Source organism: Typha latifolia, chromosome 3 (assembly GCF_019914945.1).
Source record: "Typha latifolia isolate L0001 chromosome 3, TyphaL0001v2, whole genome shotgun sequence".
In the NCBI taxonomy this organism is placed as follows: domain Eukaryota; kingdom Viridiplantae; phylum Streptophyta; class Magnoliopsida; order Poales; family Typhaceae; genus Typha; species Typha latifolia.
In genome coordinates, this window is record NC_133088.1 from 15458673 (window position 1) to 15471959 (window position 13287).

Below are 13287 nucleotides of genomic sequence, written 5' to 3' on the forward strand. Positions count from 1 at the left end.
TATTCTTGTTGATAAAATGGGTTACTAGGTTTTGCGAGCGTGTGCGAGAAAAGAGGAAGGCGTTGCTTTCGCATTGAAGAAGACTTGTTCTCCGGATGGAGTCTGTATCCTTCTTTTGTCCTTTTCGTCCGGTAATTTTTTCTCCCTATTTTTTCAAAGGAGTCGAGAGCGAGAGGCATCGACGTCCTTAGGCTGAATCGAATGGTCGCCCTCCCTGTTGTTTATTGAGGCTTTGAACGTGGGCTGTCGACTGTCTTGTCGTGTGATCAGACGTGGGAATACAAAGTTAAAAGGTACGGGCCACAGCCCTTTTCCTTCTTAAATTCCCACCGGAGTTCGGATGGTGAGAGAAAGTTAAAAGAAATATGGAACTTAAAATTTAGTAGAAAGTTATACTTAATAAAGATGGTGTGTGTCGGTGAAGTTTGATTGCAAGACGGCTCTCATTTTTATTGGCCGCGATGGATACTTGAAACGCAACCTGATAGGCGATAGGCGATAGGCGATAGGCGAGGGAAGAGTGGAAGACCAATAGGCAGTTCTTAATTGGGCCGGATGTGTTTGGGCTTGGATGATGGTCCCCAGAAGAAGCTTACAATCCACATTCCAGCGGACCCAATTGGAGGATCCAGTTCTCATCCGATTCACTGGAGAGGATCCGGGTCCAAATTAAGAACCCGCCCTATTTGAGATCACATTCTTCTCTTTCACAGAGACTCAAGAGAGTCACAGTCGTTCTCCAAAATGGCTTCCACTCGACGAAGCCTCTCCTCCGCTTTCACCTACCTCTCCCGCCGTATCCACCCTTCCTTCCCTCATCTCCTCCTTCACCGCGACCAAGAAGAACCCCACCTCTCTCCTCCTCCTCCTCCTCCTATTCCATCCTCGTCTCCTCGAAACCTCTCGTCCTTCTCGAAACCCACGCCAATCCCCACCCTTCGCCATCCAAGAAGTCGCCTTGCCTTCCACCTACCTCTCGGCCTCGACCCCTTCCTCCTCCGGGCCTTTTCCTCCAGCTCCGACGGCTCCAATGATATCGATTACAGCAAAGACGTCGCCGAGGTCATCACCGACACGGGCATCGACGCCGCTTCAGCCGCACCGGCTCCGTTCGCCGGCGAGGTTGCCGCAGCCGCCGCAGATTCCTTTCTTCCGGTGGCGGCGCTGCAGCACTTGATTGATGGGGTTCATTCCGTCACTGGCTTTAATTGGTCTGATTCTTTTGCCCTTCTGTTCTTGAATTGTTGTTCACGATTTGGATTTTTTATTTGTATTTTAATCTCAGGTGGGCGTCTATCGCATTAACGACGGTTTTGATTCGAGGGGCTACGGTGCCGCTTTTGTTGAACCAGATGAGGGCTAGCGTGAAGCTTAGTGTGAGTTGCAGTTCGTCCTTCCTGTTTTCTGTTTTATTCTAATTTTGTCAAGGATTAATTACCCCCCAACCCAGTATCACTACCCAACCCACTCACCCATATTATAAACATATTATAAACGTACAAATACCCTCTAGACTGTCAACCCCTTATAGACTCTGTTAACAAATATCCTACATTTACCTTTTTATCCCTATGTTGTTGGAGAAAATATTATGTTTTATTAGATGACAACTTAAAATTAACTATTAGACAGTATTGATTAGATATCCTAACAAACACTCTTAATTCACAAAAAAAACATCTTCAAGTGAGGCCGATTTGGTATTGCTACTGTTCCTATTAGAAGCCATGTGGGAAAAGATAGAATGGAGAGAAGAGACCAAGAAGTTTAGAGCTTGGGGAAGGAGATGCCCCGGGAAAAAAAGAGAGCAAGCCTTTTTTATTTCAGTTTATGGAGGGAGATGAGGACAAAATTGTCCAAGAATTTTTTTTTGACTTCTGTGAGGGTAGTTTAGTCTATCTGAAAATAACTTACGATTCATGTGCTTGGAAGGTGACTTTTAACTCACGGAATACTAGCAAATAAGTTTTTAAAAAAATTAGAAAGTATTTGTACACTTTTATAGTATAGAGGGGTAAAATGATACTGAGTCAAAATATAGGAGCCAAAGTATAATTAAGGCTTTTGTCGAAAGAAATGGATAAATAGTCCCCTAAACTATTTAAATATATCGCCAAGCCTTTTCCATCAATATTTCATTATAAATTTTGATAAAAATAATCTAAAAAATTTAAACAACTTCTAGATGTATGTAAATGCCTATGTCTTCCTTCCATATTCTTTCATCTTTTTCTTAGTGATCTTTGTAGCAACTTCTCCAAATATTAAACTTTAAATTGATCTCTAATTCTTTCAAAATCCACTTAATATTCTTTCATAACAAAATTTTTAGTGGAGGAGGCTTAGTGATATAATTAGGTAACAGAGAGCATATGTGTCCACTAAATTTTTGATAGGGTGATAGTGATATAGAGGGATAGTTGAGGGGGTTAAAATATAGTTAACTTTTTGTCAAATTATGTGTCCCATTGACCAAGTTAATTGTGTCCATTTTCCTTTGAAAATCTGATTCGAAAGCCTGCTAATTTGGGTCAAAGATATAATCATATGAATTTGCCATCTGTGTGGTTGCCTGAAACTTGTTTCTGAATTATCCGTCTATTAGTATTCAATGCATGCCTAGAATACTTATATTTATAATTTTCTTTTGCAACATGCAGATGATGAAGCCAGAGTTGGAGGAACTTAAGCAAGGGATGCAAAATGTATGTTTGATTCTCTGCTTGATTACCTTTTTGATAGGAGGAGAATTCTGTGTCTTTTGCAGATTGCTTTGCAAACTTAGATTTTATTCCCAAACAAAGAAGAAAGATTAGTGGACAAAAGTATGTTTTTCTATCTTGTGTAGCCGTTATTTGTTGAATGCTAATACTTAGTTGTTTGCCGCAGTCTATGGATCCTCAATCAGTTCAGGAGGGTCAAAGACGAATGAAAGCATTGTTTCAAAAGTAAGCACTTTTGAAGAATGTTTGTCTTATTTCTAATGATGGTAATTTTTCCAGATAGATCTTTTATCTGCCAATCAGCTGATTGTGTCTCTGCTCATACACTTTGTTGGGAAGAGTTTTCTGTCATTTGAGGAGATGTAGTCGTTGCAATAAAATTGTTATGAATGCAATTCGATAGCTGGGCCACCAAAAATTTAGATACTAGTCTAATTTTGTATTCTTAGGCTTGTTATATGAGTGTCTTAGAACTGTTTATCTCTTTTCCAACTTAAGGATTAGTTTTTGTCTTGTTGTAGGTCAATTTTCAGCATTACTATTCCTGTTTTGGAAAATAAATCATCTTCCTGATTGTTCTATCCTAGTAATCCTACTTTGCTGTAGCATACAATTTATAGAGAGGTTATGACAAACCCATGCGATCAAGGCTCACAATTGCTTGTTTTGCTACATATGAAGTGATGTCCGCAATTTTATCTATAAGGTATTTGTATTCGTTCTTTGTAATTTGGATCAAGATCAAAATCCAGAACAATGAACTAAAAGATCATACAAATGGATGGAGAGACATGGTTGGGCAATGCTCTTTCAAGTTGACTGGCATTATCAAGCAGAACACAAAGAGGTGCATTTAAGGGTTAAAAATTACTAAAATAAGCATGAAAAGAGCAATTTGTAGTGTGTGCTCATGTTGTTATACCTGCCTATTTTGGATGAAAAATTCTTGAATGATTTTAACGATAAAGTAGGATTCAATAATAAGAAGTCTTTCCTTTTCTGATAGGAAACAGAGTATTTTCTACAGCATACTTTATCCGTCTGTCTTTGTGTTAGTTCTAGACATAGATCTTAAGAATATAAGCTCTCTTATTCTCTTGGTTACAGGATAATCTAAGTAAAGGTGAGAGGAAATCAGGGGTTGAGGATGTGTTTCTGTAGTTTGTGTTTGAAGACTAGTCTTGTTATTCTGTTTATATGTAATACTTCATAGTATTCGTATCCATTATGCTGTCATTTTTCCTGGCTATATCAATATTTTGTGGCTCAATTTGCATATTGTTTCCTTAGTTGCTTTAGTTTCTGGAACTAAACTTTGTCTGCGTTCGTATTTATTCAGGCATGGGGTTACACCATTTACTCCACTAAAAGGAATTTTCATCCAAGGACCCATTTTCATCAGCTTTTTCTTGGCTGTATGTTGACTTCACTACTAGGTTATTACATAATTTGTGTTTATATCCAATCAATGGCATCAGCTCAGTTGTTTGCTAAATTTTGAAGTGATAATACTATTTAGGTTGCTAATTGAGAACTTTTCTTGTCTCCTTGCTCATTCTAGATATCCAACATGGTTGAGAAAGTTCCATCATTCAAAGGAGGGGGAGCCTTTTGGTTTACTGATTTGACAACTCCTGATTCTCTCTATATTTTGCCAGTATTAACATCATTGATCTTTTTGGCTACAGTGGAGGTAAGCATGCCGTTTCATGTGATAGGTATGTAAGGTCTAAAAATTGCATGCGCTACTATTTCATGAATGGTATTCATTGTTCCTAAACTATACCGTCCTCAATTCTGTTTGAGTGGAACTTAACTTCATGTTTGTCCATGTGTACATATATTCCTTTAATTTGTTGGATATTGAAATCATTCCCCAACAAACTGCTTTAGAAAGATGTTTAAATATGAGTTACTAAAAGTAGTATCAAAGATAAGCAGTATTTATAACTTTTTACAGGATTTTAAGTGTAAATTGAAGCTTAATTATAGATTTAGAGTTTGGAGAATCTCATGTACACTGGATAAGAACTGGGAAATTACTAGGAACATTTGGCTTGGACGACACTTTGTAGTATGATCGGTTTCACCATTTTCAGCAGGATCCATCCATCTTCTTAAGGGAATCATAGAAATAGTACTAATTTAGAGTGGTGTTATTTAAATAGTTGAGTGGCATGGAGATGTGTGAACAAGATTGGTCTTTCTCCCAGTGAAAAAAAACATTATTGGCTACGCTTCACTTTACATGTGTTTTTCTGAAGCAAGTGCATTGTGGTTAATGCTTTCGTTGTCCTTGGATGGTATGTAATCATACATTTGTAACTGTGCCTCCTTGTGTAGCCTTTTGATCTTCAACTTCAATATTACCACTGTAATTTTTAAGAGAGAACTAAGTAATTTGTCTTTCTCTGGTTTAGCTCTCACTTTGTAGAGTTTACAATTTCTTCCACATCATTTTATATCATCAATGACTTCCCCATTTTTATCTGATTAACTATTTAATATATTTCAGAGTTGGATCCATTACTAGCCATCTTAGAATTTTACATCATATGCATCATCCTTTTGTATTTAGCTATAGTGTGTATTGACTGCTTTGATTGTGTTTTTTTTAGTTCTATAAATATTTTAGTTCTATAAATATTTTTCAGTTAGTTGCTTTATCCTCTGTAAACTTGAGGAAATCAGCAACCTGAGATATAATTGATGTTCTTTCAGCTGAACATGCAAGAAGGTATGGAAGGAAACCCTATGGCCAAGACCATGAAGAACTTTTCTAGAGTACTTGCTCTTTTGACCATCCCATTTACAGCGAACTTCCCAAAGGTATGATAATTTTAGATTAGTTACATTTTATCCAATACAATTATACTCTCTGTCATATGATCTAAGGGGTGTATATGAATTAGGTTTAAGCTTGTTTCACGTTTTCTAATGTTACCAATTATGCATTAAAGAGGACAATATCAGAGAAATGTGGATAATTTCTCTTAATAGTTATTCAACAATATTAGGTTAGGAGTATGCCAAGTGAGTAGAGGAAGAGCACTTTTAGTATATTCTATGTGAACAACTGCTTGGTTGCAGTTATACATGGAAACCAAGCCTATGATCCTTGACTGAAATTTTGGAAGAGATTGATTGCACGAAATCCAGGACATGAAAAGAGTATATGAAGATGGTCAGTTTTATGCTAATTAAGTCATCTGGTGTATACATACATATATATATATATGGCTTCTGTTAATTTACATGAAGCTTATGAGGATACGGTTCTTCAGGAAATAATAATGTAGTCTTGTATATCTTAGGAAAGAAAGAGTGCAATCATAATGTGGACACTAGGAACCAAGAGGTAGTGTCGAGTCTTTTGTTGTTTGCACTTTGCACTACTTTAACCATATTTCCATATTCAATAATGAGGTCCTTTTGCTGTTTGTTCTTTGCCAATGGTATGAAACTATGAATTACTAATATTGAGTAGGATTAAGTAGTTCTCTCAACAAAAGAAAAAAAGGAAGTAGAATTAAGTAGATGAATTAGATGTTCTCATGTAGTATGGTCTAGTGCAGAATAGAAGGAATGAAACTCTGCTGAAGGTACTTTAGTCGATATTCTGTGGCTTCCAAAGGAAATCACAACAAATGCAATAAATTTACTCATTGCAACATCGTGTCGATTTATTGGTAGCATTAAGTAACTAGGAAAATAAACATGACAGATAGAGATCCAACTGAGATGCAGTAAAAGATCATGAGTAGCTCCTTAATGCTCAACACATGAAGAACCCACAAGAATAGGATGCAAATTATTTTTTCACGGGATAATTTCTTTTTCAAACTTTAATACTGTTGTATGTGTTTAAGCTTCTGGACAATTTAAACCATGATTCCAGCCTCATATCTATCTTCTCCAATCATTTTCTACTTGTTGCAAAAACAACAATCCTTGGAAAGAAACTGAATAATGACGTACAACATTGTGCACTTAAAGCTATTTAGTAGATCCTCACTGCTACTTTAACCTACATAGCTAAGTCTTTTCTCACTTCTATTACCTCTATTATTGAAATGCACTTGTTCAATAATTTGGCTCTTAATGCTGACCTTTTTCTCTGTTCTGCCAGGCCATTTTTTCTTATTGGATCACATCAAATATTTTCTCTCTTATATATGGGTTTGGTAAGTAATTCCGGTCTAAGTTTTGCTCATTCATGCTATTGCTCGAGTTAAATTTCTTCGTCTACAAGGACCTGATGAACACGGTATGTCATTAATCAGTGGTTAGACGCCCTCCAGTGAGGAAGTTTCTAAATCTTCCTGACATAGTACCTCGACCAACCCCAGCATCAGAACCAAGCTTTTCTTTCTTTGGGGCATCCAAGTCAATTACTCCGACAGCCTCTCAGCTGCCGGCGAAGGACACTCGGCAATCAAATCCCCCACAGAAAAGGGTATCTTCATCTTCCGTGATCAGTCAACGGATTAGAAACCTAGAGAAAACTGTGAAAGCTAGAAATAAACCTAAAAAAAGGTGAGGTTTTTATGCAGTTTTTTCCCATGCTGAGGATGAACTTTTTATTATCCATCGGCGGACGGGAGTTAAGTTGTGTGCTATTTGTTATATGAGAGGATATTGTCATTCTTCAGCAAATAAATTACTGTGATGATTGACATGTAGAATAGAATTTGAGAATATGGTCTTATAACGTGGATCCAGATATAATGAAGTGCAATTAGGTACTAAGTCCGTAATATTTGAATACTAACCTGTTTGGATGTGATTCAGACATAACTTTAAACCATTTAATTAGCACTAAAGAAATTTAATATTTAAATAATAGTTGATTCCAAAAGTAATTTAGAGTAATAGAATTAAATATATTCTTCTCCCTTCTCTTTTTTTCATCTAATATCATATTACTAATAAAATTTAATCACTTTGCTCTTAAAAAATTATTTTAATAACTTATAATTTCAATCATTTTCTCATCTATCTTCATAAAAGATGTTTTAACAATTTAATAAAATATTTTTAATTTTTATGTTACATCTAATATAATATGACACCGTTCTATTTATAATCAAACACCATCATGCTTGACAGAACCTATGATCTTCTTTTCCGTAATTTCTCAAACTGCCACATTATGGAACACCAATTTATCATAAACATACGGAGGCATAATTACAACAGGTGTTATCGACATGCCTCCAGAATCTATAGCAGGACTCATAACAAACACCAGGCTGAAAACTTAAGAAAACATACTACGTTGCCGTATTAGTTACATTAGTGAAGGTATACGCTTGCGTATGCATCTGCGTGGCATTGCTGATACTCTAAGCCAATGAAACAAGCCAACCTGAAATTGTCAAAATCCTTGATAAAGACCACCACTACACCTCCTCTCTTTCATGGTTATTACTCCGTATAATATTGAACTTGCATAGCGGGCATGTTGCATTGATAAGCAGCCATTTATCTATACAGGCACAATGAAAATGGTGACTGCAAGGAAGTTCCCTCAGCTCCGCCCCATCTTCATATGCGGAAAGGCAGATGCAGCACTCCTGCATTGGCAAAGAGAAGGTCAAGCATAATAATGTAACACAATGTTGATTGTTTTGTAACACACTAACAGCGTAGCTTTTCAATGTTTTCATCACGTCACTAGATTCAGGATTCATGGATCACCAAATCCAATGGTCGTCTGACATGACTAACAATTCCTTGAGGTTCCATTAAATGTTGGTCTAATAAGACCAAATATGACAAAATTCAAGATTGATTTGATGAAGTATACCAATTAAAATCCAGGCAACAGGATTCACATGCCCATCTTGATTATGCCAAGAAAATTTCATAATACTAGGGGTCCTATCCTGCTTGCAAAATGAGTGATCTTTGTTCCCGAAAACTTGCAGAATAATCTGAAGACCTACTACTTGTCCTTAAATTATGAGTTACACTTTGCGGAGATTGTTTTTGCTCCATGAGTTCCTAAACAATAGCTTCAGAGGACTATTAGTAGCTGCCAGTGGTAATGATAACCAATTGCTTCTCGGAAACACTCAGCATTGTTACAGCAAATAATCACTTATCCAGAAAACAGAGAATTAAAATATTAAGCACAAAAGTAGAAAGCTTACTGCATCCTCGGCTGAAAGAACATGCTCAATGGGTCTGTCACTGCCACACTCAATCATTTTTCCACCACAGGGTCCTGATATCTCATTAGCCAGCTTCTCATCACCTATTGTCTCAAATTTATATTTTGGAAGTTGGCAGATGTCCTCTTCGGTTGCTCCTTTCTGCTTTAAAGAGAATGAAATAATTGGCATAGATTTTTTACTTCCTTCAGTACTATATTATAGCCTGACCATCAAGTCATTGTGAGTTTCTTAGGGGGCATGGAGTGGGGGCTATTAAAATTTAGAAAATGTCTTACCAAATAGAATATCTGCAAAAAAGTTAAGAAAATGAAATCCAGCTTACTCTAACCATGATGATTTAACTATTTAAGTATTAGGCCAGACAAATGGGAAGACAATTTAAGAATTGTTTACTTTTATCCAGAGAAAGTGGAAGAGCAAAGATGGATCAAGATTACAACAAAAATATCATGTTGTGCAATAAAAAATAGGATGCCCCATGCAAGAATTTTCCATTTATAATGCAAGCTACTTATGATCTAGAAGATAGAAGCATGCCCTTTAACTCAATAATAGAACATCAATGGGAAGAAGGAAGTTCATGATTTCGGCAGAAAAGCAATGTAAATATGCATCTTTTTCAGCCAGCAGCAGAAATAAAATTTGTAAAGTTGTCTGAGGTTCAGTTCCTAAATTCTATAACAGTAATTTAATCAGTGACCAAAATGAAAATGTAGATATCCTCCAGACAGTTCTACAACCTCCCATGAAATTTTGTACACTTTGAACAAATAAAGATATTAGATAAATCAACATCCCTTCCTCCATGAAAACACTTCTTGAAAGGGCATAGTGCAATGATTTTGACATTGTCCACTATTCTAAAGGCATAAGTCAGAATATCAACTCCAAAAGGTGGTTTCTCAAAATTACGTGAACCATCAAACTGAGCACTTTCATTATATACATCACGAAGCATATTTCACACATACTTAGTCTTGACCTGTGTACAAGCATCATTGGATTTGAAATTACGAAACATTCCAGTTTACTAGGTGACAAGAGAGCACCCCATGAGGAAAGGATAGAAAAGAAGGCAATTATATTTTCTTGGAGATTGAAACATATTTTATGGATAGACAGGGAATTAAGGAGGCATACCTGATCAGTTACAGCATATAAGATCGCAATGATACATGGCAAACAGCAGCAAACAGCAATACCAACAACGCAAGCCAAAGCAACACAAAAAACTACAAAGAAGACATCAAATGCCAGAAAAACTATACAGAGCCTGCAAAGCAAGTCAAGTGCATGAAATTAATTGAGATTAATGACCAAACTCAAATAATACTATTACACATTCAGAGATATATAGTTTTAGAGGGATACCAGTAAAGCTGAGGTGCATCATGAGTCAAATCTTGGCCCCCAACAGATACCCAATAAAATCCGATTATCCACCATATGAAAGAGAATATTGTATTTGCTGACTCTAAATGTTTTGGAACGCTGCCACAGTAAAGGTGAAAAATGATAGAATCAACCCCAAAAGAATGAAAAAAGAAGCAGACATGTTGCACTATGTTAACAAAATAAAAGAATAAAAGATCCAATTCAACAGCATAGAGGATACTAAGGAAAAGATATAAAGAATAACAAAATGATGAGATCGTCTCTTCTCCATGAAGCTGGTTTTTCTCCATGTAAATTCTTTGTCAAAACTTGATGAGAAATAACTTTCATTAGAATCTTAAAGTTAGGTACATGATCCCACCAAAACATCCTAATGAATGTAGTCCCAAATTAGAACTATTCTGTCTAATCATCTTTTTTCCTTCCTCTGCTTTGAAACCTCACACCCCTCCTCATTCAGATTGCCTTCATCCTCCTGCTATCCAAGCTCACATATCCTCCTAAATATATATATCCTTCTCCACCCTCCCTTCACCACTAGCCTTGCTCACTAAATATTGATCATTAACCATCAACATTTGACATCAAATATTGCTTCTTCCCCACATCCCAAATAAATGGGATATCATATCCCTCTCCCTTTACTTATTACCCTAAAATCTGAATACAAGGAACACCCAACACTTTGACTAAGTTAATATCTCAATCACATAGCTAAGTCACATTGGAATACCTGAAAAACATCTAAATCCAAGTCATGCTAAGCACAGATATCGCAATCGGAAGCAAAATCTTGGGAAGCTAGTTCATTAACAGCCCTAAGAGCAAATAATTTAAAATATTATCCTCAAGAATTAGAGCAAATAATTTAAAATATTATCCTCAAAGAATTGGTTAAAAATGAAGTTCTTTCTTTAATTATGACTAGGAATCCTATAATTCTATGATTCAATCTTATTATATTAGATCACATGGCTAAACTTTAAAAAAATAAAGTTGAATTCAACATTTATCATATATCTGAAGCATGACTTATCCTATAATTCCAATTCTAAACCGATCATATTCGGATGAGTAGCAGTAGATGGGACAATTTGTCTATTCATTTTCTTCAGTGACACCAAAAGCTACACTGAACAGAGGAACTGGCATCATGGAGATCCCTTAAAAGGAGGTCATGTCAAAGGGCTAAGTAAGAGTACCGTCCCCTTCATGGAATACAGGAATAGAAAATGCTTTTGCTTGCAATAATATTGGGGAAACATAATCCGGCGTACAAAATCACTGGAAAGCTACTCTAGTTATATTGTATGCAGACTAATAAAGGAAATCAAAACTGAAATTTCATAACATATACCATCATCTTTCTTCCTTACCTTATCCTATCTCCATCGCTTCCATGCTCCCCATCACCAGATTCTTCCATCTCCACCATCAAATCCGATCCTGAGCTCCTTCCGCTCCCACTACCAACCTCCTCCACCTCGCCTGCGTCCTCCAGAGGCAGTTGCCTTCGCCGGTACTCGATACACACACAGATCACGTGAAGCACGCACTGGAGCGCATACCCCGCGATCCAAACCCTTAGCGGCTTCGACGGGTTCTCCTCCCGGCTAAGAACCAAGATCCCCGCGGCCACGGCGACGAAGGCGAGATTCCAAAGGATATCAAGAAGCACCACAGGCCTCGAGTAGGCCCAATCAGTTTGCCGCTCCTCAAGCTGCTCCGCCGCATTCTCCCGCACCAACATCGACGGTTCCCGCATCATCCGGCGGCTGCTGACTCGGCGGAGCAACCGCGCGGCGCCGCGCAGGCTCGGCCGCCGGCCGAAGAGCCCGCGGCGATCATCTCCGCTCCGAGAAGCTAGAAGAGGCGAGGGGTCGACGGCAGAGCTCGGAGACCTTGGAGACGCCATGTCGGAGCTCGAAAGGGCACGATGTCAAAGGAGAGGATACAGCTTACCAGAACCCTAATCTATGGAATTGACGACGAACATCGCTTCAAATCCTAACCCTAGATCGACAAAGAGAGTGAATACATTCGAAGCTTGAGAAATAACTCAATACGAAGGCGATGGAAAATAAAAACTCAAACTACCTATCGCACCTCTGCTGTAAGAATTAAATAAATGGCAAGTTAAAAACTGGCATGAGAAATTGAGAAGTCCCAGGTGGCAGGTGCTGGATGAGATTTTTTTTTTTTTTAATATCCCACCTTATCTTACGTGTTTATTACGATTAACATCGCGTCTTTTTTTTTAAAAAAAATAATAATAAAAAAATCTCGAAGAGGCAAGTTAATAGCCAAAATGAAAATAAAATAAAAATAATCAAATAAAGTGGGCCCAAAATTATGAATAATAATCCCCTCACCTCTGAGAAAGTTTAGCAATACTATCTATACTAACCAAAGGCATCTAACTGGAGGAGAGGAGATGGATTGTAATAAAGTTTGATAACGCTTGAGATAGTGAGATGCGTTTTAAACCTACTAATTTTCTGTTTGCAAAAAACACCCTGCTAACTTGGATATAATTCTTGCCAACAAAATTCTCATGATCTCTATAATTAACAAATGTTTAAGAAAAAATTAGTACCTAAAATTACTTAAAAGGAAAGACCCTCGTGCATTTTAAGACAATCTAAGATGACGGATTTGTCATTTAAAGGAAAATTGGCAGGAAAATAAACTTTAGATTTATCTATTTTAATGCATAGATTAGTAATATCCTCATAATTCTGGAACGAGTCATTAGAGCATCATAGGAGGTCATATTATAGTTTGAACCACAATGACAAGATAATTAAAACACATAAGGTGGCTACTAAGACATCTCTTCTTAATTCTGAAAGGAAGAATATCCTAATTTAATTTAGCACCTCTAAGAGCTAAGTCATTATAATGAACCGGTAATGGGACACAGATCACCTCGGCGAAACTATATTTTCATAAAATCATAAAAAAAAACTTAAAATTAATGAGAAACTAGG

General features: G+C 37.0%; 2 protein-coding genes across 4 annotated transcripts; one reads left to right on the forward strand and one right to left on the reverse strand.

The window, feature by feature from the left end:
* The first annotated feature begins 433 nt into the window (after positions 1 to 433).
* LOC140785172 (mitochondrial inner membrane protein OXA1-like) lies at positions 434 to 7405 on the forward strand. 2 transcript variants are annotated; one of them, XM_073132937.1, is made up of 9 exons: positions 434 to 1211; positions 1286 to 1376; positions 2661 to 2705; positions 2890 to 2948; positions 4063 to 4138; positions 4285 to 4416; positions 5445 to 5552; positions 6853 to 6907; positions 7007 to 7405. In XM_073132937.1, exons 1-9 carry the CDS (start codon positions 745 to 747, stop codon positions 7261 to 7263), a joined length of 1290 nt encoding a protein of 429 aa, XP_072989038.1. In that variant the 5' UTR covers positions 434 to 744; the 3' UTR covers positions 7264 to 7405. The 2 variants fall into 2 exon arrangements, with proteins under 2 accessions (XP_072989038.1, XP_072989039.1); XM_073132938.1 differs by having other exon boundaries at positions 1052 to 1185.
* A 420-nt stretch (positions 7406 to 7825) lies between these two features.
* LOC140784556 (E3 ubiquitin-protein ligase At1g12760-like) lies at positions 7826 to 12430 on the reverse strand. 2 transcript variants are annotated; one of them, XM_073132036.1, is made up of 5 exons: positions 11674 to 12430; positions 10274 to 10393; positions 10043 to 10175; positions 8879 to 9040; positions 7826 to 8299 (listed from the first exon to the last, which is right to left on the reverse strand). In XM_073132036.1, the coding sequence occupies exons 1-5, from the start codon at positions 12210 to 12212 to the stop codon at positions 8126 to 8128; spliced, it is 1128 nt and encodes a 375-aa protein (XP_072988137.1). In that variant the 5' UTR covers positions 12213 to 12430; the 3' UTR covers positions 7826 to 8125. The 2 variants fall into 2 exon arrangements, with proteins under 2 accessions (XP_072988137.1, XP_072988136.1); XM_073132035.1 differs by having other exon boundaries at positions 8879 to 9043; positions 11674 to 12425.
* Positions 12431 to 13287: the final 857 nt, after the last annotated feature.